A 25,829-nucleotide genomic window follows, 5' to 3' on the forward strand; every position below is an offset into this window, starting at 1 on the left:
TAATATCAAGATAATAGGGATAGTAGGAATATAGGATCTAGGTCACTGAATTCTATCGATTCTATTTTTAGGAGATATATTAGAAGGATAAGGCCTATCTTAAGCTCCCTTAGCAGAAGGGCTATCTATATATAGGGCTAAAGATAATAGCTACTAAGAATAAGATACTAATACTCTAGCTTAGAACGACCTAGATAGCTCTAGGCTATCGGCCTAATAATCCTTTATACGTAGAGAAGCTAAAGACCTTATAAGGTAATGTCAATCCCTACTAACTACCTAGATAGCCGACTAACGACAGATAGTAGAAGCTACCTATCTAGTAGCTATAGCTAGCCCCTAGATGTATAAAATTGGTTATCTCCGTCCGGACAGAGGAAGAAGACAATCCCCCGCCTATATAAGAGTAGCTAAAGGTTAAAAAGGATACCTAAGTTCCCTTAGACATAGCCGTCTAGCGGTTCCTTAGCAAAGCGCCTAAAGGACTTAAACTAGCCTAGCTCTTATAATAGGTACTCGAGTACCCTCGTAAGCCGAAGATAGATATCTATTAGTAAGTGGTAATATAGGTAAAGGAATAAATTATAGCTACTAATATATAAAGATAGATATAAGCCTTAGGTTCCTAGTAGTAGTAGATATAGTACTAGGCTAAATAGAAGCCTTCGATAGTATAATAGCCGTCTAGTCAGACTAAGACAAGTATATCGGCACGGGCTAGATCACCCTAGACTATTAAGAAAGGCTAGGCACGTCAGTATCACCCTAAGGATAATCCCACTAAGTAGATACAGCCCCTTCTCTTTAAACAGTCTAGACCGGAGGACCTTAAACTAGCGCCTAAATACCTGCCCTAGTTTATAGGCTAGGACGAGCTAGAGGCCGAGACTAAAGCCTGGTAGAGGCGTTAGCAGTCTAAGAAGCGACCGTCGCCCGAGGGGGATAGTAAGGCCAAGAGAGCGAGATAGCAGGAGGCTAGAAAGGAGGGCGTTTAAGTGTCGAATTCGCTAGTAGGAGCCTCGGAGCGAATTCGAAGGGGAAGTATAGACTAGGGTAGGAACCTCTCGGTATAACTAGAGGGGTATAGGTTATAGATTTGTTTTTCTGGTTCCAAACAAGTTATATATATACTAGATATAAATAGGGGGTGCCTATTAAGAAGGTACTAGGGATAATAATAAGGAAGGACAATAGATAGTTTTATAGAATAGATTAATAGTAATAGTAATAGACTGCTATTATAGTATTATTTACGTGATAATAAGATTCTTCTTTTACTTGTAAGTTTGGTTATCTTTTCCTATATAGGTAGGCTCTTTTATATCTACCTAGAGGGGCATCGTTATTGCTATCCCTATGTCTATTGTAACCGCTATCTAGGAGGCTAGACTTGTCTGCTATATCTACGAGTGCCTAGAAACACTAGACACTTTGAGCTAATACTCCTCTCTATCTGACTAGATAGAGGTTTGGTCTTAGGGGTGTATGACTGCTGCTAGGAGAGGCTAGCACTAGTTTATTAGAAGGCTAATAATAATTTATATAAGGCTAATATAGCTATATCTAACCTTAAGAAAAAGCTAAAGAATATATATAAGGCCTACTATACTACTAATATAATACCTACTAGTATATTAAAGCCTAAGGAACTACTAGTAGCCTATATCTATATATTAAAAGGAGATAGTAATACCTTAGTTAATAGCTATCTATTTAAACTTAATTACCTTTACTATAGCCTAACTAGTTACTAGGGCCTATACTTTATACCTATATATATTACTATAGCCTATAGTACTACTAAGGATAATAAGACTAATAAGAACTTCGCTAAATACTAGTACCTAGTTACTAAGGCTAACCTTCTTAATATAGGTCAGGCTATAATCTAGAGGTAGGATAAGGCCATTAATAGTATTAAAAAGGACCTTAACCAAGTTAAGGAAGAACTTAAATAACTAAAGGAGGCTTCTATAGTTATAAATAATAACTATATAGCTACCCTTAACTAGAGGAAGGGAGTAGATAAAAAGATATAATAGCTAGAAGAAATAATCATCTAGCTTACTAAGTATACTATAGTAATTATCATACTATAGAAGGCTTCTAGGAGCTAAGAGCCTATAGCTCGCCTACCTCCACTAGCTACTACTAGACATAGTGCTCCCCCAAGCTCGATTACTAGGCCGGTAGCATACCTACTGCCGCCCGTAGCCACTGGCTAGAAATGCCTACGCTTAGACATACTAGTATAGGAGAGCCCCTCGTATAAGAGGGCTACTAGTACGGTCTACGGTAATCGTACCCCGGTTAGGGACGCCTAGGCTAGGGCTAGAACACTTATACAGCCCCCTTAGGAGCGTCTATCTATAATGTTAACATTTATTATAAACTTAGGAACTACCAGGAAGAAGGACTAAGGGATAGATAGATTTAATAATAGGGAGGACAAATAGGACACTTACTAAGATTATTACTATAGATAAATAACTAATATATCTATTAAGTTATAATAGGTTATTATATTTTTCTTTTTAAACCCTAGTACCTATTATAGTATATAGCTATTAATAGGTTAGATCTGATAGACCTATTAATAGGGATAATAAGCTAGGGGTTATAGATATATATTTAGATAGTATCCCTAAGTGCCTCTAGCACTTGGAAGAATTAACGCATCTTATCACCACTTCTACAGACCGTACCAGTTGGTCTAGGAGTGCTGCCTATGGCGTAAATACCGCTATAGTGTCGTATCTTGCAGCTAGTCCGAGCTGTAGTCATTTGTAGCCATCGAGCTGTAGTAGGAAGACCTCGTCAAGGACGGTATTGATTCCTAACTGTATCATAATCGGACCGACCCCGAGTTTGTAATGCGGGGTTGAGTTTTTGTCATGGTTGCTGTGGTCATGCCTTCTCTTGTTAACTAGGACCATACAGGTTTATGTCAGGTTGCGTGTAATCATAGAATGAGAAAGCCAGGTACTATATCTATATATGTACCTAATACCTGCATACATGAGAATCTACCTTACCAAACACATCACATTTACGGTGCGACCGAGTTTGATATAGCTCGATCCCCCGGCCTTCGCAGCATAGAATCAATGAGTGAGAGCAAGCATATTATTCATTGTAAGTCAGACCCCCCATCAACAGAACAACCCATCAATAGAACACATACCACACATACACTGCTACTTTAACTTAACCACTTTAATCTACTATAACTTATCTACCTTTTTCTCAAACTAGGAGGTATATTAGAAGCGCTAAAAGTGCGAGCCATGTACTTGCCATAACGTGTAACCTGCTCTCGAATGTATTGACCATCTCGTTTATCTATAAATATCGCTCTTTTTTTCTCCTTTGTAGATAGTTTAACAAGGTACCTTTTAGATCTTCAAGCGACCTGCTGAAAAGCCCTCTCCAAAGCTTACTAGGGCTTACTACTGCGGAGAGTTCTAGGAGTGCCGCCCATAGCGCGTATACCGCTGTGGTGTCGTATATGATTGCAGCCTTAGGAGCTGTAGCACCGATCCTGAATCGTGCTTTGCCCTCGGCTGCTCAGTCCCTCGTCGACACGGCCACGTCCACTTCCTGAGCCTGCTGCTTGTCGGTCTTCTCACTGAGCTCCCTCGCGTCCTCCAATTCGGCCTCCCGGTTGCCATGCCGCCCAATCTTGTACCACGGCAACCTGAACAAGCGATCCATGCTCTCCAGGCTCCTCCCCGCCGTCTCGGGCACGGCAAAGTACACCCACAGTCCGCCAAGGACGGTCACGGCAGCAAAGAACCAGAAGGTTCCCTGGGCCGAGATGCCGCCATCGGCGACGGGTAGCAGCATGTTTGGCACCGCTCTCGAATTGCCGTACTGATTCGCAAAGTGGAACGTCATGGCCAGCGAGGTGCAAAACGCCCTGATCCGCAGCGGAAACAGCTCTGCCGTGAGGAGGTATTGCACTTTTCAAAGGCGGAAACGAAAAAAAAAAGTTAATTAGCCATTGCACGGCGAACGAAAATAAGGAGCAGATAAAAACGTACTGCTATTCCAGCCCAAAGCCCACCCAAACCCGGAAATGTAAATCATGGCCACGGCGCCCCTGGAGGCGGCCAGCTGCGACCCGGTCATGGCCGCGGCGTTCTCCTGGTGCATGCTGAGCTGCGGCATGGCCGTCAGGAAACCGGCGACGTAGACCATGGCGACGGCCTGGAAGGCGATGCCGAGGAGGAGGGAGCGCTTGCGGCCGACGACGTCGACGAGGAAGAGGGAGCAGATGACGGCGGCGACGAGCTTGACGAGGCCGAAGACGGCCGTGACGAGCAGGTTGGTGTTCTTGTCGGCGATGCCGAGCAGGTGGAACAGGTCGGGCGCGTAGAGCGTGATGGAGCCGGCGCCGGACCACTGCGACAGGATCTGCGCCCCGATGGCCAGCGAGACGCGGTACAGGTTGCCCGGGTCCAGGAAGGCCTCCTTGAGGGTCCCCAGCCAGCCCGTCTGCCTGACCGCTTCCGTCTCTTGGCGGTGGGCGTCCATGATAGCCGCGATCTCGCCGGCGACGTATTCGTGGTGCGGCGGCAGGTTGCGCAGGCGCGCCATCGTCTTGAGCGCCTGCTCATGATTGTCCTTCATAATGAGGTAGCGCGGACTCTCGGACTGAAAGAGGGTGAGGATGAGGATCAGGCCCGAGAATATGATGTGCAGGCTGGTCGGGACGAGCCAGCGGACGGCCGTGGTCTCGCCCATGTTGACCTGGCAGCCGTAGTTGGTGAAGTATGCCAGGACGATGCCGATGTAGACGAAGCCGGTGAAGAGACAGGTGCAGAGTCCGCGGATGCTGGCCGGCGTGATCTCGGCGATGTAGACGGGACCTACGACCGGCGTTTGACCAACGCCGAGGCCGGCGATGAACCTCCCAGCATAGATGGCGCCGAGGTTACCCTTGGAGCCCATGAAGATGGCGATGCCGAGGATCCAGAGGGCGCACAGCTGTCGAGTGGCCCATATTCTGCCAATCCGGTCGCAGACGAGAAAGGCGCTGTTTCCACAGGGGTCAGTTCAAACCGGTGGCGACCGACTCGGAAAACGCTTGGAAAAGGGGGGGGGGGGGGGTTCCTGAGGTGCAGTACTGACATGAGGGCGCCCCCGACGGAGCCGATCTGGACCATGGCCGAGACATTGGCCTTGATGTTTGCCTGCTCAACCTTGGAGTACGAGCTGTAGTTGATCGACCGCTGGAAGTGCTCGCTGTTGAAGGCGCCGCTGATTAGGCCCTCGTCGACGCCGCGGGCCGCACCCAGGAGAGCAAAGGAGAAGACGGAGAACCAGAGTCTCCAGTTGAAGACTTCTTTGGGCACATCCTGGTTTTTCAGCTTGAAGATGTTAACCGGTTTCTTTACCCCGCCCGCCATCGTGATTGGGCCCGGAGGGAGACGCGAGAAGCTCAAGGAGACAGACGGCCGAGAAATGCGAGTATGGAGGAGTAACAATAGGGGCTCATGAAGAGATACGAGAGAGGAAGGGGGTTATGATTTTAGATCCCCTGAAACAATGCCTGGAGATTGGTGGCAGCGAACTGTACCGATCATTCCATACCAGCTATGTACACTGCGCGAATGTCCCAGGATCGAGCGTACGGAATACCGGATGCGGAATGGGGTGCATACAGCCGCGACCTCTTGACTGAGGCTCAGGCGCGGATGGCCCCCAAATAATAAGTATACTTCCCCACGAAAAGCCGATCCCTCTTCCATTCCCGCCGGGTACTCCGCTCGACCGTCCAGCGATGGTAGTGTGTGGTGGTAGAGGAACAGACGTTTGCCCATCACCTCTGAATTGGGAAGGTGGCTCAGGATAGAGTGCTACTCCAGTGGCACTATTCGACGGCATACGTCATCTACCGGCGAACCAACATGACCATCGGCCGTTCTTCAAACCAAAGAGTGTCCGAGGACCGGGTTCGCTAAGCTCGGGTAGATACGGAAGGGGTTCTAATTTGCAAAACCAAGATGGACGGTCGAGGGAAAAGGATGGCCACGTGCGTTCCCCGGATAAATTTTCTTTCATGCGCCAAAGGGGGAGCATCAAGTTGGGAGGAGCAAACGCGGGGAACCCCGGAGTTGCACTCCACTTACGGAGCACGATCCACCAAACATGCCTCTGACAACATGAAATGGGAAAGAAAACCCGAAAAAGGCCCAATCGATCGACAGATAAAGCTCGGGCACCAAGATGAGACGTCGGGCGGGTAAGAAATCCGGCAAGGCGAAGGCTTGAATTTCAAGGGAGGACAAGAAAGAGAAGCAAAGGCCAGGGACAAGTTATTCGCACATAGAGAAGGAGCCTATGCGAAGTACTTGCACTTCCGGACAGAATCTGTTTTGTTTTTTTCGGTCAAGAGAGCGGTTGGAAGAAGCTTCCGCCAAGGCAGCGAACGAAACGCCAAGGGCAAACCAAAGTTTAAAACGGAAATTTACCCTAACCCTGCTCTGACAGGCCGGGGGTTCTCGGGGTTGATTATCCCCGAAAGGTCCGGAATACCAAGTAGAGTAGGTAGGAACTCCGTATCGCTCAGTAAGTCTCTGTAATCGGTACTTTAGTATCCGAGACTGTCAGGCCCCCAACAACCCCGCCTTCGTCCACATCGTCTGCCTCAACGTATGAATTGTACCGAAGATAGATTAATGAGAAACACTACCAAATGGCCCAGGAAGAGGGTAAGGTTATCGTGCGACACGAAGCAGCCGAAGAATTCGTTGTCGCCCTTCTCGAGGCATCGGGGGTGTCCCGGAAGAACGCCGAGATCGTCGCGCGAGGATTGGTGCAGGCCGACCTGCGCGGAGTCGAGAGCCATGGCATCAACCGCATCCCGTCTTACCTCTCTCGGATCCGCAACGGTGTGCTAGACCCTAAGGCCGAGCCTACACTTGCCCAAGTAACCCCTGTCGTTGCTCAGGTGAGTCGGACAGAAGAGCCTCCCCATAAGCACCAAGTTCTCCAGTGACTCAGCCGAGATACATATGTCTGGGGTAGGTCGACGGCCACAACGGTTTCGGCTTCCCAGCCGCCCACGTCGCCATGGACGCGGCCATATCCATGGCGCGCACCTTCGGCATCGGCATGGTGAGCGTCAAGCACAGCAACCACTTTGGCATGTCGGCCTGGATCGTCCGGCAGGCCGTCGACGCGGGCATGATGAGCCTCGTCTTTACCAACTCGTCCCCGGCCCTGCCCGTCTGGGGTGGCAAGTCGCAGCTCATGGGCGTCTCGCCAATCGCGTGCGGGGCCCCCGGCGGCCCGAACTCAGTCCCCTTCATCCTGGACATGGCCCCCTCCGTCGCCGCCCGAGGCAAGATCTACAAGGCCCTGCGGCGAGGCGAGAAGATCCCCCTGGACTGGGCGCTGGATGCGGACGGCAAGCCAACGGACGACCCCGAGAAGGCTCTGAAGGGCGTCATGTTGCCGATGGGCGGACCAAAGGGATCTGCCCTGGCCATCATGATGGACATCTTCTCCGGCGTGCTGTCTGGGTCTGCCTTTGCCGGAGGTGTTACCGGGCCGTACGACATGTCGAAGCCGGGCGACGTTGGCCACTTCATCGTCGCCATCAAGCCCGATTTGTTCATGAGCCTAGACGAGTTTAGGCAGCGGATGGATGTCCTCTACCAGCGAGTCGTGGGTTCGGACAAGATGGAAGGAGTGGACAAGATATACTTCCCGGGCGAGATTGAGCAGCTGACCGAGGCAAGAAGGCTCAGCCAAGGGATTCCCTTTGTTCAAGGCGAGATCGACGCCTTGAACGCAGAGGCGGACATGCTAGGCGTACCAAAACTCCGACCAGCAGCTGCTTAGGTATTGATCCGGGTCAAAGTGGGATGGGGCACGACCAGCCCTTCCAGGTGACCTCTTTGACCTTGTTTTTTTTCTTTCTTTTTTTTTTACGGCCGAGGTCGAAGTCGAAGTCAGTCTTGGTCATGGTCGACGTAATTGATGGTCGTGGATGCAAGCACATCCCCCTTGATTGCATCCGAATGATGGTCTTCAACAAGTTGAAGAGCACATAAGGAACGATACGACAAGCTACATGTCGCATACGGATAGACGTCTGAAATAAAGGGTGATTGGATAAATAAGCGAGTAAATAGTTGGGTTTCGAGGCTAGAGACGAGGGGAGCCGGGGGTTTGAACAGGGGGCGGAAAAGCAACAGAAAGTTTGATGTCCGGTGGGAAGTTTGTGTGGTGAGGTACGTGGTGTAAATAATTACCTAATTGCGTACCTTCCGTGCATAGTTACTCCGTACTGATACTTCTGGGAAATGGATCCACTCATCTTTCATGCCGGTCAGTGCGCTGCATCGGTGCTGCGGCCCCACCACTCAATCCAGAGAAACGCCGGTAGTCTGAAAAGTACTGTACCCCAGCCTTCGCCGTGTGAAGCCTCCATGCCATGGTAGGGAGCCGGAAATCGCGAGCCTCGGGCCCGCCACCGCCATCGGCGACCCTTGTGCTTGACAATGGAGCCGACACAATCAAGGCTGGGATCGTGTCTGGTGACAGGATTGGTTCGCCGCGGATCGTTCCCAACTGCATCGCGCGAGACCGTCACAAGAAGACCTATGTCGGATCCGAGCTGGAAAAGTGCAGAGACTTTGGCGAGATAGCATTTCGGCGCCCGGTGGAAAAGGGGTATATCGTGAGTTGGGAGGCGCAAAAGGAGATATGGGACCGCGAGTTCTTTGACGACAAGGCGCCCCAGCGTTGCGACCCTTCCGACGCCCGCTTGGTCCTCTCCGAGCAGCCGAACAGCCTTCCAGCACTCCAGACAAACTGCGACCAGATGGTATTCGAGGAGTTTGGGTTTGCTAGCTACTATCGTGGCATCGGTCCGTCCTCTTCACTGGCTTCCCTCGTACTTTGTCTCCTCATTTAGCTAACAGCGCCTCGCCGATCCCAGCCCCCGCGTTTAATGCCTACCAAGACATCCAAGCGATCTTCCACACGCCGCGGACGCCGGAAACCCCGGTGGACGTACCGGCCGAAGTCTTGCTCGTGATCGACTCCGGATATTCACACACAACTGTTACTCCCGTCCTTCAAGGGAGGCCGTTACAGCAGGCCATCCGGAGGCTGGACGTTGGTGGAAAGCTGATGACCAACTACCTCACCCGCCTGCTATCCGTCCGCCATTTTGACATGCGGAACGAGACTTACATCGTGAACGAGATGAAGGAGGCTGTATGCTACGTTTCCCTGGATTTCAAGGGCGACCTCGAGAAGACGTGGAAGGGAACGCGCGGCGAGCGGCGGGAGGACTACCTGAGCGGTGCCGGCATCGCAAAAGATTACGTCCTCCCGGATTCCCACTCCACCTTCCACGGAATCGTTAGGGATTACGAGCCGGGCGTTTCCGCCCGCGCCCGCAAGGCCGCGGTGTCAACCGAGGACGTTCTGACCTTGCGTAACGAGCGTTTTGTTGTCCCCGAGTTATTGTTCAACCCGTCCGACATTGGATTGCGGCAACCCGGGCTGGCGGATGTGGTGATGCAGTCGCTGTCAGTGCTGCCGATCGGTTTGTGGCCGGGGTTGCTCGCCAACATTGTGGTGGTTGGGGGGAACGCCAGGTTCGAGAACTTCATCCAGCGGCTGCAGATGGAACTGCTACAACGCGTCCCGGATGAGTGTGTCGTTCGAGTTGCGCGCCCAGAGGACCCTGTCGTCAGTACCTGGCTGGGAGCGGCCAACTTCGCCAAACACGAGCATGTCGAAAGGTTAGCCGTCACCAAACAGGAGTACGAGGAGCATGGGGCCGGATGGGTTGCCCGAAAGTTCGCCAGCGGTCTTGGGGTGGACACATGACGCTGCAAAGCACGAAGCCTGCTCGCAGCTCTCCCCGTTCTATGGATGCGCCCATCACTGAGAGCTCCAGGATCTGACCCTGCCAGAGAAGACTTCGCCTTGTGCTAGCTGACAGTTATTGGCCGATGACTATGGCTGCTGTCTCCTTCATGCTTCGTTCAGCAATACAATACCTCCTGGTCGATGACACGCTTGGCAGGGGCAAAAGCGTCTCTACGCCAGCGATTCCCCAGGATCTAACGCCCTGATTTGGCGATCTTTGACTTAAGTAGCCCGTTGGGCAAACCGAGTCGCGAAGTGCTGGTGGAGCTAAAGGACAACTTGACGACTACCGCCTCAGAAACAAACGAATTGCTAACACAGCCCGCTAATGTTGGACGATGCTAACCATAGCCGTTCCGCTGCGGACGACAACTACCATTAATTTTGAGATGGAGACACTGCGCATTCAAGTTTCGACAATTCAAATGGGTAGTAATGCGGATGCTGCGGGTGCATTGTCCGTTTGTATCCGGGCGGCAGCACTGTGGGCGGTCGGCACCGCTTGTGGTGTGCGGTTGCCCAGATCCTCCTGCCTTTAACCGAGCTTGAGGTATGGCGGTACTGCGTTTGCGGAGGAGCTGTGTTGTCAACTCTTGCAAACGTGCAAAGTCCAAAACGGAGTGTTGGATGCGATGCCATCCTGTTGTTGATAATCTGATAAGATACTTGACAAGGGAGAGGACCAAATGCACATCGTGAATTCCTTCTTTTACAACATCTGTCTACTTCAGCTTATCGTGCCTTCCGTTTAGGATGTCGTCTTCTTTCCTATGACGATGTAATCACGTGATCTGCCATCACCCCACCGGAGCAAGAGTAACCAGAAGATGGTGCCCAACTCGAAAGCACACTAACCAGATAGAGTATAGAAGCTGCCTATCTTGGCTTGCTTGTATTCGCCCATCCTTGCACTCTGAAGTGCGTGCACCAAATCAAGGATAAAAAAATCGCTGCGTGCACGCTTCCTCGGGAACATCGTACCCATCCAAAAGACATACCAGAATTGAGAGCGCGCCTTCTCCCGACAGAGAAGTAGAGGATGGCATACAACTCTCGGTATCCTCCACGGGGGAATAATCGCCCGCCGTCGCGCGATTATCGCAACGAGCGCGAGTCGAGACATCGAAATGGCTCGCCGCCTCGAGACTCATATCGGCCGCCTTCGTATGCGGGACGAAGCGAGCGCGAGTTCGATGCGCGGTGGCCCCGTGACGCAGGGCCACCATCGTCCGCTAATCACCGTGGTCCGTCCGGCGGGGACAGCTACCGGCTCCCACAAAGCGACTTTACCTTTCGCGTTGAGAAGCCTGCTGGGGTCCAAGACTCTGACACATATCGCCCACAGGGCGGTCGAAAGGGCCGCCATGACGGTCGTAGGCCTCAGTCACCCGGTGGTGACTCGCGCTCCGCGAAAAGACATCGCGGCCAACAGGACCGCTCCTCCAGAAGTACAAACGGCGCTCAGTCGTATAGCGACGGTCGTCATGGGCGAGGCCACGGGGGCCGGCCGTGGCGTCCATTCATCGCCGCAGAACGCGAGCTGCTGAAGACTGACCATAACTCTAGCAATGAAGTTACATTCTACAACACGTCGAACGGGGTAACTTACCGGCCCCTCGACGAGCTGTCAGATAGCGACGAGGCCGAAATGGACATCTCAGGAGATGAGGCCGAGGAGCCGTCGAGAAAGCGTGCGCGTATCACTGTCGAGCGAACGACATCGGACAACAATCCGCCAAAGTGGTCGAACCCCGACCCATACACGGCCCTTCCTCCTGAAACCGTAACGCAAGGAAAGAAGACGGACGTAGTGAAGATGATTCGCAAGTCCCGCGTTCAGGAAAGGGAAATCAGGGCTTCTCTGCCTTCCGAGTCCGCTGACTTCATCTCGTTTGACTCTGACAGCGATTCTGCCGACGACAAAGGGGGGGATCAAGTGCAGAAATCCCTTACACGGGCTGTCCCTCCCAGTGTGCCAGCAGAGTTGAATCTTGAGCTGCCTCCTAAGCCCATTGTCTCCAAATCGGGAAAGGCACTTGCTCTTTTGCCTGATCCAATATCATCCGCTCTGGGAAGCCGGAAGCGGACACATGATGACGAGATCAAGATGCCGCATACCAGGCTCAAGAAAGCCTCTAAGATGCCCGCTGGAGGCGGCATCACGAAAGAATGGCTTCCTGACCCGGAACTAGACCCAACTCCGTGGATGGAGGTAGATCACTCTCGGTCTGCCAACATGGCTGTTTGGTAAGCTCGTTCCGCGCTTTCGCTACCCTTGTAGGGGATGTTGGCTGACCGCCCTGTCATTAGGTTGCACAAGGAGGTGGTTGATTTTTATGATTACATCAAACCGCGGGATTTTGAAGAGCGCCTGCGCAATGAACTGGTCCAGGACCTAAAGCAATTCTGCCGCAGGGTGTTCAGGGATGCCGAAGTGTATCCATTTGGCTCTTTTCCCTCGGGCCTCTACCTGCCCACGGCAGATATGGACATGGTTTTCATGTCCGATGCGTACGCTAGTGGCGGCCACGCCAAGTACCACACCAAATCCTTTCTCCATCGGTTCAAGGGGCAGTTGGTGAATCACAAGGTTGCTTGGGAGAACGAGATCGAGCTCATCCTTCATGCCAAGGTGCCGCTTGTCAAGTTTATCGAGCACAAGACGGGCCTAAAAGTTGATGTCTCGTTCGAGAACAACACGGGAGTGAACGCCATCAAGACGTTCAAGGCCTGGAGGGAGCAGTACCCCGGCATGCCAGCATTGGTCACGTTGATCAAGCACTTCCTGCTCATGCGTGGCCTCAACGAACCCGTCAATGGAGGGATTGGGGGTTTCTCGGTCATCTGCCTGGTGGTGAGTATGCTGCAGATGATGCCCGAGGTTCAGAGCGGCAACCTGGATACGAGGCACCACCTCGGACAGCTTCTCCTCCACTTTTTTGACTTGTATGGCAACAAATTCAACTACCAGACGGTTGCCATCAGCCTGAATCCGCCTCGCTGGATCCCAAAGGTCAGTCTACATGCCGGCGCGCCCCTCGTCTCGGTCACTAGGTTGCATGCTGACAGGAACCGGTTGGGCACGAATAGCATCAAGTGACGGAGTTTGCGTACAAGAACCACGACCGGCTCTCGATTATCGACCCGAACAACCCAGCGAACGATATCGCTGGTGGATCCAGCAACACACAAACCATCCTGGCTCACTTCGCGCATGCCTACCAACTGCTCACCAAGCGCATGGTCCAACTGGCCCAAGACCCGAATAGGGCGGGTCAAAGTATCCTGGAGGTCATCATGGCCGGAAACTATTCCAGCTTCGAGAACCAGCGCAAGTATCTTGAGAAGTTGTCCCGGGAGGGCTACCGGCCGCCCACAGACAGCCAAGGCAACCGACAAACAGACCGTGACCGCGGCGACGGCGAGCGGGCCAAGAGGAATCAACCGGTATCTCATAGGCCTTCCCAGGGGAGGAACAGTGGATACCGAAGGAGATAAGCGACCCGATCCCTCTTGTCGCGGACCGCCAACGACAGCACTATCTTCTAATCTTATGAGCTTGACGAACGGAACACGGACCATTGGCGGCGTTATCATTTGCAAAGGTGGACTTTGAGGAATCCCGCGCGGCTCAGCGGTGATTCAACAGTGTGGTTTCTTTGGGCCGGCGACTTTGGGATCCAAGCTATGCATAGATGCATCGCGATACCCCTTCACTATTCCTGCTTTCTCCATCTTCTTGACATTTTCAACTCCCATCTTGGGCGAGGCAGCCGGGATTGTCATGGCTGCTTGCGTTTACGCCAAACGGCCACCCCCTTGTCCTTGGTCCTTTTTTGAGTTCATACTTACCTGGTCTTGTAGTATATAGAGCGACGGCGGTCAGCCCGGCGCTCTCATGTCGACGTTGCCGCCAGCCGCAAGCACAACGATGGCAAGTTTCTTTGCATATCGAAAACGGGCCTCATTTCCGTAGGCCAAGTTGGCTGTTCAATCAACCATTCTTCATTTTCCTTGTCTTGGCCAGATTGTGAACTAACGCCTGCAGGCGGACTCGTTCGCCGGCGGAAAAGGGGACATTGACCCGATGGTCATTTACTACTGACTCTGGAGCAGGTTCAGGAAGGCTCGTCTGCATGCTCACCTAAAGACAAAAGGGCACAGATCCGATACAGGGGGGTTCCTTTGCTGGCTTGGGCGTTGACGGCGATAGGGACTTCCGATGTGTCGACATCGAGCATGCGAACGAGCCTATCTTTCCCATCCTTTTCTCACTGCATGCCGGGCTACATGTTCGGCTGCGGAGAGAATTGGCTGCGGTACATTTGTGTGCTCGCCGGTCCAGAGGAAGGAAGGCCTCAGTGCTCCGACCTGGGATGAGGTCTTGTCGTGCTACCCATCAAAGAGGAATCACCCTTTCTGCCAAAGATCTTGCAATTAAGATTGGGTTAAGGTGCTAAGGTAGCGTAATCAGGGAAGACCGGCAACTGGAATCTAGACGCTCTGTACGCTTGGTACGGTGGCAAATGAAACTAAATAGAAGGAGTAGAAGAAGGATGGGAGAATGAAAAGTGGGCTGTGTGTGTATCCCCAACCTCGCCATCCTTTGCCTCTCAGACTGTCAGGCTCTCTTTCCAGATCTCCTAGATTCGGATTCCAGAAAGAGCAGCAGCATCCGAACATCAGCGGCCGGGGAAGGTGTGGGGTTGGGGGGGGTGGGGTGGGGCCGGCAGCTTGGCGGCCCATGGCGCCCCGCAGAAAGGACGAGCTTAAACGCTTAACGTACACCTCCTCCAGGATAAATAATCCTAGTGCGATACATGCCCCACTTTTCTTCACCTTTTTGCAAGCCACTTACACAATCATCACACCATGTCACTCTCCTAATAATTTTCTATACAAAGGTACTTACAGATAAAATCCCTAGGTTAGGAGCTGAGTATAGTGGCTGGCTCGAAGCGCAGTTTTGAGCCCTATTGAGAATGTATGGCACTGGATGAAGGATTGGCTTGAACATCGCTACGATACTCAATCGCTGAGCCTTACAGGGCTTCGACTGGCTGTTCTGGAGGCGTGGGAGGCAGTGCCCCCTGAGTTTCTTCAGTGCCTGGCACACTCAATGCCCCGACGGCTTGCAAAGGTAATTGAAAACCAGGGGGGCAAGACTAGGTATTGATACTTTTATATTAAAGAAATTTGTATTGGGTTGGGTGTACCTGGACTTCTTGGCCACTTTTCTGATTTGCGTTAGTTGTGGGGCGTGTATCGCACTAGGATTATTTATCCTGGAGGAGGTGTAATCTTGGCCCTGCCTTGGCTGCAGGGAAATGCGGGCAAGCAATGAGTGGCTCCTGGCGGCGCTGCTTCGGCCGCATTTTGACGGATTTGCATCAGCTGCTGCCATACCACTCCACGTCCCGAGCTTTACTTTCCCTTCAGGACGAAGAGTCGGGCATTTTCAATACGACGTTAGTTCTTGGCGCTTAAGAGTGTAACGCCGGCGGCCTTTTTTTTTCCAACCTTACGCAAAACGGTGGCAAACACAACCCTTGCAGATGCCGGGGTGAATTGACCCGAGTCTCATTCCACCCGGTGTTGGGAGCAACTCGACGGATGAGAGACATGGTTCCGTCCTGCAGTTTCCGTAAATACTTTTGCGACATACATACAGTTGTGGTACATCAGTGGTAAACTGCACGGCTTCTGAGCAGCACACGCTGGCCTCGTTGTTTTGTCTCTGCGCCCTCTCGGCTGGCGCGACCTCCTGTTGGCCCGACTTGTTTCACCACAGTGCTTTTTTCAGGGCTTCGACAGATTGGCGCGCAGCTCCCGAAGGTTGACTCGAGGGCGGTGTGGGAGTTAGTGTATTTACAACGCTACTCGACGGCCACCCGCATGTGCGCTCTCGTTCCCGGTAGAGTGTGTGAAAATACATGTGACAGGAGGAGAGTGAGAGAATGAAGGATGGGCAACCCTTGCTCCCAGGGAAGAACATCTTCCGGTACTGGATAGCTCCCCCAGATTCCTTCACCCGGCCCCGCAGCGTGCCGCTGGATCTACCGTCTCGGCGAATCCAGAGTGCCAAAAGAGAAACGCCACCCGATCATAAGCGGGCCTGCTTCCATCGGTTGGTCGACGTCGAAAACATGAGGTTGCATACGAGGAAGCAAATTGCGGGGCAAGCCAAGGCATGTCATGCCAAATCGATGCAACATTTGGGGCGTACCTGCTCAGCAGTTTGCACTGATCAACATGCAGCAGCAAAAGAAATCCGGGGCCAAGGCCGTCTGCCTGGCCTGCACGTGTCCGGTCGTCTAAGTGAACGGAATGGCTATGGAACTCACGCCACGCACTCGTATTGGAAGCACATCACAGAAGATAGCTCGGGCACTTTGTTACGCTTCAGATTTGAAACTGAACCAGTGCTTACATGTTATATGGTAGCTGTTAGACTCCTGCCGAAGGAGCCAAAGGAAGGGGGAGAGTAAAGGGCGTACCGTACCCCCGAGGAGTGTCTCGTGACACTAGGCAAGCTGTTGCTACACTCCGGCTCGTTGCTACGTTCCCTTCAGTAACAAGTCGACCGGTGGTTGGCTCGACCAGTTCTTTGGAAACACCATTAGGCTGGGTAGTGTGACTCTCGGCCGTGCAACCCCATAATTAATGCCCGCTTCCCAGGAAGGCAAGTGATGGACCTGTAGGCCCTTGTCCACCCAAGGAATCAATCCTCATATAATTAGTAGTATTAGTGATGACACGGCCCCGTCCCGGCCTTTCACCCTCTCCTTTGTTCTCTCTTTCATGTCTCGCTCCCTTGTCTGGTCAGACGGGGTTGGCAATATCATTCTAGCCTCTGACGCGCTTTCGAGATCATCCGCGCCTCACCCCGCCGGGGCATCTTTGGGTAATTGATGCCTCTGGCCTTCCTTGCTATCAATTGCACCGCGGCTTGACAAGGTGAAGGCATCCCAGAGACACACACACACACAGACACACATCAGCGGAGGAATATCGCGTCACCATGTGGCAAGCTAGCAACGTCTATGCCATCTGCGGGTTCGCCGCCATCGGTAGGTTGAAAAATTGTTTCTTGAGTAGAGAGACGATGCTAACACGAGTTGACTCCCCACAGGCGGCGGCCTCTTCGGCTTCGATATCAGCTCCATGTCGGGCGTCTTGGGCACTCAGGCGTACAAGCGCTACTTCAACAACCCGGTTTCGTACGCCCAGGGAGGCATCACGGCCGCCATGCCCGCGGGTAGTCTGGTCGGCTCGCTGGGCTCGTCCTTCATCGCCGACAAGTTCTCGCGCAAGGTGTCCCTGCAGATCTCGTGCGTCCTCTGGATCATCGGCTCCATCCTCATGGCGGCCGCCCAGAACGTCGCCATGCTCTGTGTCGGCAGAGTCATCTGCGGCCTGTGTGTCGGCATCGCCTCGTCCATCGTGCCCGTGTACCAGTCCGAGATCGCGCCCAAGGAGATCCGGGGACGGGTGGTATCCCTGCAGCAGTGGGCTATCACTTGGGGCATCTTGATGTACGTCCTATCATTATTATTTGCTCTCCATAATTATTATCCCCTCCTCGCCACCTTTTTATCCTGTTCGCTCCTGGTGTGGGCGCCGCTAATTAATAATCAACACCCCCCCTGAATAGCCAATACTTCATCCAGTTCGGCGCGGCCGAGGGCATCGGTGGCGGATCCAAGGACCCGAACCAGCCGACAGCTGCCTTCCGCGTCCCCTGGGGAGTCCAGATGGTCCCGGCCGTCGTCCTCCTGATCGGCCTCTTCTTCTGTCCCTACAGCCCGCGCTGGCTTGCCTCTAAAGACCGCTGGGACGAGGCCGTGCGAGTGCTCGCCAACCTCCACGGCAAAGGTGACGTTAACCATCCCAAGGTCCTCGCCCAGTACCAGGAAATTCAGGAAGCCCTGAGGTTGGAGAGGGAGCAGGCCGAGTCGTCCTTTGGGGCGCTCGTCCAGCCGAGGATACTCAAGCGTGTCGCTCTGGGCATGAGCATTCAGATGTGGTCCCAGCTCAGCGGAATGAACATCATGATGTACGCCCCCCCCCCCCCCCCCCCCCCCCCCAAAAAATAAAATAAAATAAAATAAAATTCCTTGGTCCCCTACGGAGGAGCCTCCCACGAGATTCTGACCGCCCTCTTCCTTTTTGTGCAGGTACTACATTGTCTACATTATGGAGGGTGCCCAGATTGCTTCTCCGCTCGCGACCGCATCAATCCAATACGTGATCAACGTCGCCCTGACGCTACCCGCTATCCTCTTCCTCGACAAATGGGGCCGCCGTCCTTCTCTGATCCTCGGCGCCTTTGGCATGATGACCTTCCTCTTCATTTCGGGTACGTTCCCTTTTTTTTTCCCAAGCCCAGTGACACGGTGTCTTTCGTTTCCTGTTTCTCTCTTCTCTCTTCTCGCCTTTTTCCTCGTCTTTCTCTTCTCTTCTGACTCTCCTCCCTCCTCTCTTTCTCTCTCTCTCTCTAGGCGCCCTCCAGCAGTACTACGGCCAGCCCAACACCGACGAGACCCGGACGCCCCAGAACAGCGACATCAGCTGGATCGTCAGAAACAACCGGCCCGTCTCCTCCGGAATCGTCGCGTGCTCCTACCTCTTCGTCGCCACCTTCGCCACGACCTGGGGTCCCGTCTCGTGGACCTACCCGGCCGAGATCTTCCCGAGCAAGGTCCGTGCCAAGGCGGTCTCGCTGTCGACGGCGGCCAACTGGTTCTGGAACATGGTACTGGCCTTCGCCGTCCCGCCTCTGCTGTGGAACATCTCGTACAAGATGTACTACATCTTTGGCGCCTTTAACGCCACCGCCTTCATCCACATGACCCTGTTGGCGCCCGAGACAAAGGGCTTCACCCTCGAGGAGATGGACGAGGTGTTTGACTCGGGCCAGCCCGCGTGGAAGAAGTACAAGAAATCGAGCAGGCTGGAGGAGCTGGCGCGCGAGATCGAGGCCGGTCACCTCAAGGTGCGTTACTCACTCTCAAAAAACAACAGGCAAAATCACAGCCTGCCTCGGTACATTGCTCGGTACCTCCTGCTAACCTCCCCATCAGGTTGCTGTTCCCATCGGTGACCAGAACAATGCTGCGGGCGAAATTGTTACATCCGAGAAGAAAACGGAACCGAAGGCAGCTCAGGTCTATGCTTGACTCTGACCTTTGTTGGTACAGTGGATTTGGTGGTAATCAGGGTAATGAGGGAGTGGGACGGGATGGCAATTATGGGAAGTGTTGCGCAGATTGATTGCTCGCGTCCTAATTAAGCGTAAATAGTCAAGGCCAGCCTAATAATATTACCTCTTAACTGGAAAGCCAAACCAAATCAAAGTAATAATATATTACATAATGCTAAGCTCGCTCGTAGTCCGCCCATATCTCCAAATGGAACGGTCCAATCGCTTGACGATCACTTGAGTTCTGTCTAGTTATCAATCTTGATGGGCCCAGCGGCAAAGAGCAATCGCAAAAAGGGACGGGGAGAACCACAGAATGATATTATCTATTTAGAAACCAAAGGCAAGTTCATGTGAAAACAGGCTATTAACGACCCGAATGTCAGAAATAGCAACGATCCATTCAGGTCAAAGAAGAAGAAGAAGAAGAAGAAGAAGAAGAAGAAGAAGAAGAAGAAGAAGAAGAAGAAGAAGAAGAAGAAGCAAAGCCGGAGCTTTAATTTAAGAAGCGTATAATTATCGAACGAGATGAAACCTTCACCCCAAAAAGCCGGGCAATCGAACCATCTTCTTCCGGCTACCCCCCTTCTCCCAGAGAAGAGAACAAAAAAAATAAAATAGAATAAAATAGACGGCAGAAATGCAAAAAGTCTCATCTTGACGATGTTCGTTGGGTTTGGGACAAAACGACAAGCTTCCCCGGTGTCTTGCCAGCTTGCTGCGCCCTCAAAGCATCTTGAACCTGGGAAATCGGGAACTTTGTGATGGGCGTTGCAGGCCTGGTCTTCTTATGCTCCAGAATTTGCGTAGTGTCAACAAGAAGACGTTTGACCAACTGCGGCCGCTCGTCAATCAACGTGGGCATGTTCAGAGACAAGAAGCTCTCCTTGCTGTCGGGTCTGTCCACTTCAATGCGTGACCTGGGACCTTCCGGATTGCCGACATCAATGAAGCGGCCGAATTTGTTCAGGCATTTCCAGGACTCACACAGTCCATCCCTAGTCAGAGAGTTGAGAACCACATCTAATGCCCCCTGACCGCGTGTAGCCCGGCGGATTCCGTCACCGAAGCAGCTGCCGCGGCTGTAAAATATTAATATGTGGTCCTCCTGCAGTCCGTACTCGTTCACGCACAACTTACAAGACGCCATCGGCCATGTCAGGAGCCTTTGCAGGGTCTCGAATTGGCCAGGCGAAAGTGTAGAGTATAATCAATGGTTGGGCTTGAAGGATTGGATCCCACTCCAGATTGTAACAGAGCTCTCTGGGGCCGTCGACATCTGCCTCAGTCCCGCTGTCAAGAATCGGAGAAATGGCGAGACCCTCGAGGGAGATGATTGTCTCAAAATCCTCCTTGCCCGCCAGCGTAGTCAAGTTGACTTTTGTCACCTGAGGAGCGCCCGAGCGCATCTCCCCTTCGCAGTCCGTGCGCAGAGCGCGGCCAGGTCCTCGGGCATAAGTATTAGTTATTATTGTTTGGCAGCGAAGGAGACTGTGGTCCGGTCCACCGAGGAGGGCAGTAGATAGTGTTGATGGCGTGCCGACCGGCGGCTCCCACAAGCAGCCAATACATCTCAATGATGGTTCCCCACCGCGCAAGTGTTAGATGCGTAGCAGCTGCTTATCCCTTGGAACAGAGGTCCGTAATATTTACGCCACACCCAGCTCGACGAGGCAGTCGTGCATGACCTGGGACCTTTTTCCGTTCTTTTACAGTGTCGATCGGTTGCATGAAGCGAGGTGTCTTATTTTTGTGGATGGCTCACACCTTGATCTCAACCATGAACATTACAAATCTATATATATATGTGGACAAGCCAAGAAGGGTGTACGTCAGTATATATTTATAATATACACCGTGGTGTTCACGTTGGGTTCCACCGGCATCCATCACGCACTATTAATCCTGCATAACGATGTAACGGAAGCACGCCTTCCGATTGCTATCGACGACGAGGGGAGCTCCACAATCAGTGCATCCAAACCCCCAATACTCAAGAGAGGAACATGTTAGCCTCCCGGAGCTGAGTTCTTAACCCCGTGCCCGACTTTCTTATTCCCGCTGTGGGGTAGTTAACGCAGTTGGGACGCTCTCAGCACGTCTTCCATGGCCCCTGAATAATTTCGAGTATATAATGGCCGTACAAACCGCTTCTCGGGCCTTGACAGAGACCTAGTTTATCACACAACACGACTTTTTTTTTGTTTTCTTCTGCTGAAGACCATTCTCTGTGGCGGGACAACGTCGGGCAGGGATCCAGCTTGAGCACCACCGGGTCACTAGAGTATATATATATATACTCGATTGCTTTATATATATTTAATTATATAAACACGCACACAAATGGCGGGAAAAATCTATCCCAAACTCAAGGAGTCCCTCGAGAACTCCAAGGTCGAGTATCGGCGGCTGGGCAACAGCGGCCTCCGCGTCTCGGTGCCCATCTTTGGCTGCATGAGCTTCGGCGACCCCAGGACTCTGGACTGGGCCATCGGCGAGGAGGAGGCCCTCCCGCTGCTCAAGGCCGCCTACGACCGCGGCCTTAACACCTGGGACACGGCCAACGTGTACTCCAACGGCGCGTCCGAGATCATCGTCGGCAAGGCGCTCAAGCGCTACAACATCCCCCGCGAGAAGGTCGTCATCATGACCAAGTGCTGCTTCGCCGTCGGCGAGGAGCCCGAGCTGCGGTCCGTCTTCGTCCAAAAGGAAGTCGCCGAGTCCAAGGACTACGTCAACCAATTTGGCCTGTCCCGCGCCGCCATCTTCAACCAGGTCGAGGCTTCGCTCAGGCGGCTCGACACGCCCTACATCGACCTGCTCCAGATCCACCGCTTCGACCCCAACACGCCCATCGAGGAGACCATGAAGGCCCTGCACGACCTCGTCCAGTCGGGCAAGGTCCGCTACATCGGCGCCAGCAGCATGTGGGCCACCCAGTTCGCCCGCATGCAGTTCTGCGCCGAGCGCAACGGCTGGACCAAGTTCGTCAGCATGCAGAACCACTACAACCTGCTCTACCGCGAGGAGGAGCGCGAGATGAACCGCTTCTGCAACGACACGGGCGTCGGCCTGATCCCCTGGGCTCCCCTCTGCAGGGGACACCTGGCCCGCCGCCCGGAGCAGTACGGCACCACCCCCCGGAGCAAGGGCGAGAAGGAGAACGTCCCCGGCGCCCACGGCACCGTCGAGCCCGACTTGACCATCATCAAGCGCGTCATCGAGGTTGCGGATAAGCACGGGTGGCCGGTAAGTATTATCTTCACTCATTTCTTCCCGGCTTTTCGCCCTCCCTCCCTCCCTCCTCCCCCCCTCCTCCCCCCAAAAAAAAACTCCTCTCCAAAAATATAAAATAATATAAAAAACGAAACAAAGAGAGAAAACCACAGCTTTGTGACTAATTAACGCTGGGTCCAGATGTCCCATGTTGCCCTGGCTTGGATCAACAAGCGCGTCACCAGCCCCATCATCGGCTTCAGCAAGCTCGAGAGGCTAGAGGAGGCCATCGCGGCGAGAGGGAAGGTACTGACGGAGGAAGAGGAGAAGTACCTCGAGGAGCTCTATCAGCCCAAGCCGATCAACGGCCATTCGTAACTTCATTCCACGCGGGGAATCGGTGGCTTTGAATCTTCTCCCTCCTTCGAGAACTTCTCGGGAAGGCGTTAAGTAGAGAGAGAGAAAGGGAGATATTAATTATACACGGGCACTTCCAAGTAAAGATGGGGGATGAAATCATAAAGCAAGTCGGGTTAGATATTAATCAATACATAGCATGAGATGCCATAAGATCAATGCCTGTTTACCTTAATTATTAATAGGTAATTGATCACCCAAACCCCCCCCCCCCCCGGCACCCCCCGTTCATTGGCCGACGAAAGTCCACGAGAGCTCATCGCCCTCACAACCGTGGACCTCTACCCTCTTGGGTTCGTCTCCGGGCACCAGATCGAAGCCGTTGTCGCTAAGCTTGACGCCGCGCTTCTCGGAGAAGACAAACCCCTTTACCGGCCGCTGGGCCGAGACCTCGACGAGGCCGGGGCCGAGGTGCCTCACCGAGACGCCCCTGTCCGGGAAGTCGAGGTACTTGATCGGATCGGGCCACGAGGTGTCGCTGCCGACCTGGACGCCATCCACCCACAGCGCCGCGTGGATGACAAAGTGCTCCGGTTCGGCCGCCGCCGCCGTGCGCCAGTCGAACTTGTAACCCACCAGCAGCTCGGTGCAGCCGTTCGGCCCTACCTGCACCTCGCGCTCGATCCGGTCCCCCACCTCGCGGCCCGACCGGACCGAGACGAAGCGCACGACCGCCCTCGCCCGCACGGCGTCCGACCTCGAGCTGGAGACCCAGACGTCGAACTCGACGTCGGTCAGCATCCCGCGCGGGTCGACGTGGCCCGTGTCCCGCCGCCAGAGCGCGTCGGCCGGCCGGGTCGTCCAGTCGTGGAACCTGCGCGCCACGCCCACGGCGAGCGGCGCCAGGGCCCGCCGGATGGCGTAGAAGGCCGGCTTCCTGACCAGGTAGTAGTCCACCACGGCCCACGAGACGGCGGGCCAGCAGTCGTTGAGCTGCCAGACCAGCACGCCTCCGCACCGCCGCTCCCCCGGCCGGCCCCAGTGCCTCCGCCAGGACCGGTACGCGGCCGCGACCGCGTCCGCCTGCACCACCTGCGTCAGGTGCGCGAACGCTCCCGCGCCCCCGGCGGCCCGGGCGACCCCCAAGTTCTCGCCCACGTACGCGAACAGCCTGCGCTCGTGCGCGACCGCCTTGGTGTGGAAGTCCATCGTCCGGCTCCCCGCGCGCCGCTCCGCCGGGTCCGAGACGAAGCGCGCGACCGTGTCGGCGTGCGGGTGGCCCAGCATGCCGAACTCGCTCACGAACCGCCCGCCCATCCGCGGAAGCAGCTGCCACGGCCGCGCCTCGCCGTTCCAGAGCTCCCACTGGTGCACGTCGCCGACCGTCGGGTCGGCCCGGAGCGTCGTGCTCCTGCCGTCGCCCCAGGGGCTGCCCGGGTGGTAAGGGGTCGCCCCGGCCCCCGCCGGGTTCTCGTCCCGCACCACGCCCGGGAGCAGGTGCTCGTAGATGTACCGCGCCGGGAAGGTCGACCGGAGCCAGGACGCCGGGTCCCTGTCCTCCTCGAAGCGGTACTCGAGCCCGTACCGCTCGACCAGCTGGTAGTCCTCGTTGTTGCCGCACCAGAGCACGACGCACGGGTGGTGCCGGAGGCGCCGGACCGTCTGCCGCGCCTCCCGGGCGACCGAGTCGAGGAAGGCCGGGTAGGTCGGGTACGACGCGCAGGCGAACATGAAGTCCTGCCAGACCATGATGCCGAGCTCGTCGCACGCCGCGTAGAAGACGTCCGGCTCGTAGACGCCCCCGCCCCAGACGCGGACCATGTTCTGGTTGCCCTCGGCGACCAGCCGGATCCAGTCCCGGTAGCGCTCCGGAGAGATCTCGGGCAGGAAGCTGTCCGCGGGGACCCAGCAAGAGCCGCCCGAGAACACGTCCACGCCGTTGACGCGGAAGTAGAAGGATTGCCCGAACCGATCCTCTTCTCGGATCAGCTCGACCTTGCGAAACCCGATCCTCCGGCGCTCCTCCGCCAAGACCGTCAACCCGTCCGCGGCCAGGCTCCGCAGCTTCAACTCGTATAGGGACTGCGGACCGTATCCTCGCGGCCACCACAGCTCCGCCCGCTCGATCCGGAGCTGGGGGGACGAGAATCGCCGCGACGACGACGACGACGACGACGACGACGACGGCGGCGGCGGCGGCGGACCACCAGCGGCGGCATCGTCGCCCATGCGGCCCCTCCAACTGGCCACTCGTTCACCGGATAGGAGCAGCTCGACCTCGAGCTCCGCCGCCGGGCCCAAGACGTGAGCGTGCACGGTCGCCTCGACGATCGGGCGCCCATCTCCCTCCGCCCGGCCCGTGCTGCGAATCTCGTAGTCTACCCTGACGTCTTCGATCCTGCTGACATATGTCTCCAGCCTCACCGGTTTCCACGGGCCACACGTCAAGAGGATGGGGCCCCAATCCCAGCCCCAGTGATATTGGGCCTTCCGGACCGGCCCCCTGCTGACCTCCGTCTGGTGAACGATGAACTCGTGCTCGGGATGGGCCCGGACGAGTTCCAGGCCCCGCCGGCCCGCAGGCTCGAACGCGATCTCCAGGGTGTTGATGCTCTCCTCCTCTTCGGCGCCGTCCGCCAGAACGTCGCCGACGTCGACTCGGTGCTCGAGGAACATATTGTCCGACCGCAGAATGACCTGGCCATTGAGCGTCACCGTCGCGAAGGTGTCGAGCCCCTCGAACACGAGATCGACCCTGACTCCCCGGGCCCGCCCGTAAAAATTCGGCGTCGCAAACGAGGTTCGATACCACCACGTCCGCTCGGCAACCCAGCGGACTTCCAGTTCGTTAGTGTCCAGGAACGGGTCGGGTATCAGACCATGCCGCATCAGATCGGTATGGACGTTGCTGGGGGACCCCGAGACCGGGAGCCATTTCTCATCCGCGTCCGACTTAAACTCCCAGCCGGACGAGAGGACACGGGCAGTGTGCTGTGTCATGCTGGGAGACTCCACTTCCTTGTCGTGTCTCTGAGACAAAGGCAAAGTTGATGATGAGAAGGAGTGAACGAAGATTAGTATAGGGGTAGCGTTGACGCTCAGAAAGTGAAAATCGAGTGTGTTTGGAGCAACTCCTCGTTCATACGGCCGTCCAGGG

At 54.6% G+C, this 25,829-nt stretch overlaps 9 protein-coding genes across 9 annotated transcripts; 5 read left to right on the forward strand and 4 right to left on the reverse strand.

The window, feature by feature from the left end:
• Positions 1-3,567: 3,567 nt before the first annotated feature.
• On the reverse strand, positions 3,568-5,411 carry P884DRAFT_268886 (general substrate transporter; the record flags this gene model as incomplete). Its single annotated transcript, XM_069442234.1, has 3 exons — positions 3,568-3,962; positions 4,044-5,038; positions 5,134-5,411. The coding sequence occupies 3 exons, from the start codon at positions 5,409-5,411 to the stop codon at positions 3,568-3,570; spliced, it is 1,668 nt and encodes a 555-aa protein (XP_069298378.1).
• Positions 5,412-6,700: 1,289 nt separating this feature from the next.
• Positions 6,701-7,851, forward strand: P884DRAFT_276766 (Malate/L-lactate dehydrogenase; the record flags this gene model as incomplete). Its single annotated transcript, XM_069442998.1, has 2 exons — positions 6,701-6,955; positions 7,033-7,851. The coding sequence occupies 2 exons, from the start codon at positions 6,701-6,703 to the stop codon at positions 7,849-7,851; spliced, it is 1,074 nt and encodes a 357-aa protein (XP_069298379.1).
• Positions 7,852-8,446: 595 nt separating this feature from the next.
• P884DRAFT_197939 (actin family) lies at positions 8,447-9,855 on the forward strand (the record flags this gene model as incomplete). The annotated part of the gene is made up of 2 exons (XM_069438103.1): positions 8,447-8,882; positions 8,954-9,855. The coding sequence occupies 2 exons, from the start codon at positions 8,447-8,449 to the stop codon at positions 9,853-9,855; spliced, it is 1,338 nt and encodes a 445-aa protein (XP_069298380.1).
• A 1,081-nt stretch (positions 9,856-10,936) lies between these two features.
• On the forward strand, positions 10,937-13,395 carry P884DRAFT_198310 (uncharacterized protein; the record flags this gene model as incomplete). Its single annotated transcript, XM_069438136.1, has 3 exons — positions 10,937-12,144; positions 12,208-12,910; positions 12,988-13,395. 3 exons carry the CDS (start codon positions 10,937-10,939, stop codon positions 13,393-13,395), a joined length of 2,319 nt encoding a protein of 772 aa, XP_069298381.1.
• A 3,070-nt stretch (positions 13,396-16,465) lies between these two features.
• P884DRAFT_284253 (MFS sugar transporter-like protein) lies at positions 16,466-19,477 on the forward strand. The gene is made up of 8 exons (XM_069443707.1): positions 16,466-16,579; positions 16,641-16,801; positions 16,861-16,967; positions 17,030-17,432; positions 17,552-17,953; positions 18,075-18,256; positions 18,399-18,892; positions 18,981-19,477. The coding sequence occupies exons 3-8, from the start codon at positions 16,919-16,921 to the stop codon at positions 19,074-19,076; spliced, it is 1,626 nt and encodes a 541-aa protein (XP_069298382.1). The 5' UTR covers positions 16,466-16,579; positions 16,641-16,801; positions 16,861-16,918; the 3' UTR covers positions 19,077-19,477.
• P884DRAFT_123874 (uncharacterized protein) lies at positions 19,214-19,861 on the reverse strand. Its single transcript, XM_069437167.1, has one exon. The coding sequence runs from the start codon at positions 19,753-19,755 to the stop codon at positions 19,426-19,428; it is 330 nt and encodes a 109-aa protein (XP_069298383.1). The 5' UTR covers positions 19,756-19,861; the 3' UTR covers positions 19,214-19,425.
• Positions 19,862-20,191: 330 nt separating this feature from the next.
• P884DRAFT_268891 (uncharacterized protein) lies at positions 20,192-20,671 on the reverse strand (the record flags this gene model as incomplete). Its single annotated transcript, XM_069442235.1, has 3 exons — positions 20,192-20,207; positions 20,240-20,546; positions 20,644-20,671. 3 exons carry the CDS (start codon positions 20,669-20,671, stop codon positions 20,192-20,194), a joined length of 351 nt encoding a protein of 116 aa, XP_069298384.1.
• Positions 20,672-21,442: 771 nt separating this feature from the next.
• Positions 21,443-22,693, forward strand: P884DRAFT_198079 (Aldo/keto reductase-like protein; the record flags this gene model as incomplete). The annotated part of the gene is made up of 2 exons (XM_069438120.1): positions 21,443-22,348; positions 22,517-22,693. 2 exons carry the CDS (start codon positions 21,443-21,445, stop codon positions 22,691-22,693), a joined length of 1,083 nt encoding a protein of 360 aa, XP_069298385.1.
• Positions 22,694-22,953: 260 nt separating this feature from the next.
• Positions 22,954-25,753, reverse strand: P884DRAFT_284255 (glycoside hydrolase family 2 protein). The gene has a single exon (XM_069443708.1). The coding sequence runs from the start codon at positions 25,670-25,672 to the stop codon at positions 22,961-22,963; it is 2,712 nt and encodes a 903-aa protein (XP_069298386.1). The 5' UTR covers positions 25,673-25,753; the 3' UTR covers positions 22,954-22,960.
• Positions 25,754-25,829: the final 76 nt, after the last annotated feature.

The sequence above is a fragment of the Thermothelomyces heterothallicus genome, assembly GCF_042370625.1.
Source record: "Thermothelomyces heterothallicus CBS 202.75 unplaced genomic scaffold P884_scaffold_8, whole genome shotgun sequence".
Classification (NCBI taxonomy): domain Eukaryota; kingdom Fungi; phylum Ascomycota; class Sordariomycetes; order Sordariales; family Chaetomiaceae; genus Thermothelomyces; species Thermothelomyces heterothallicus.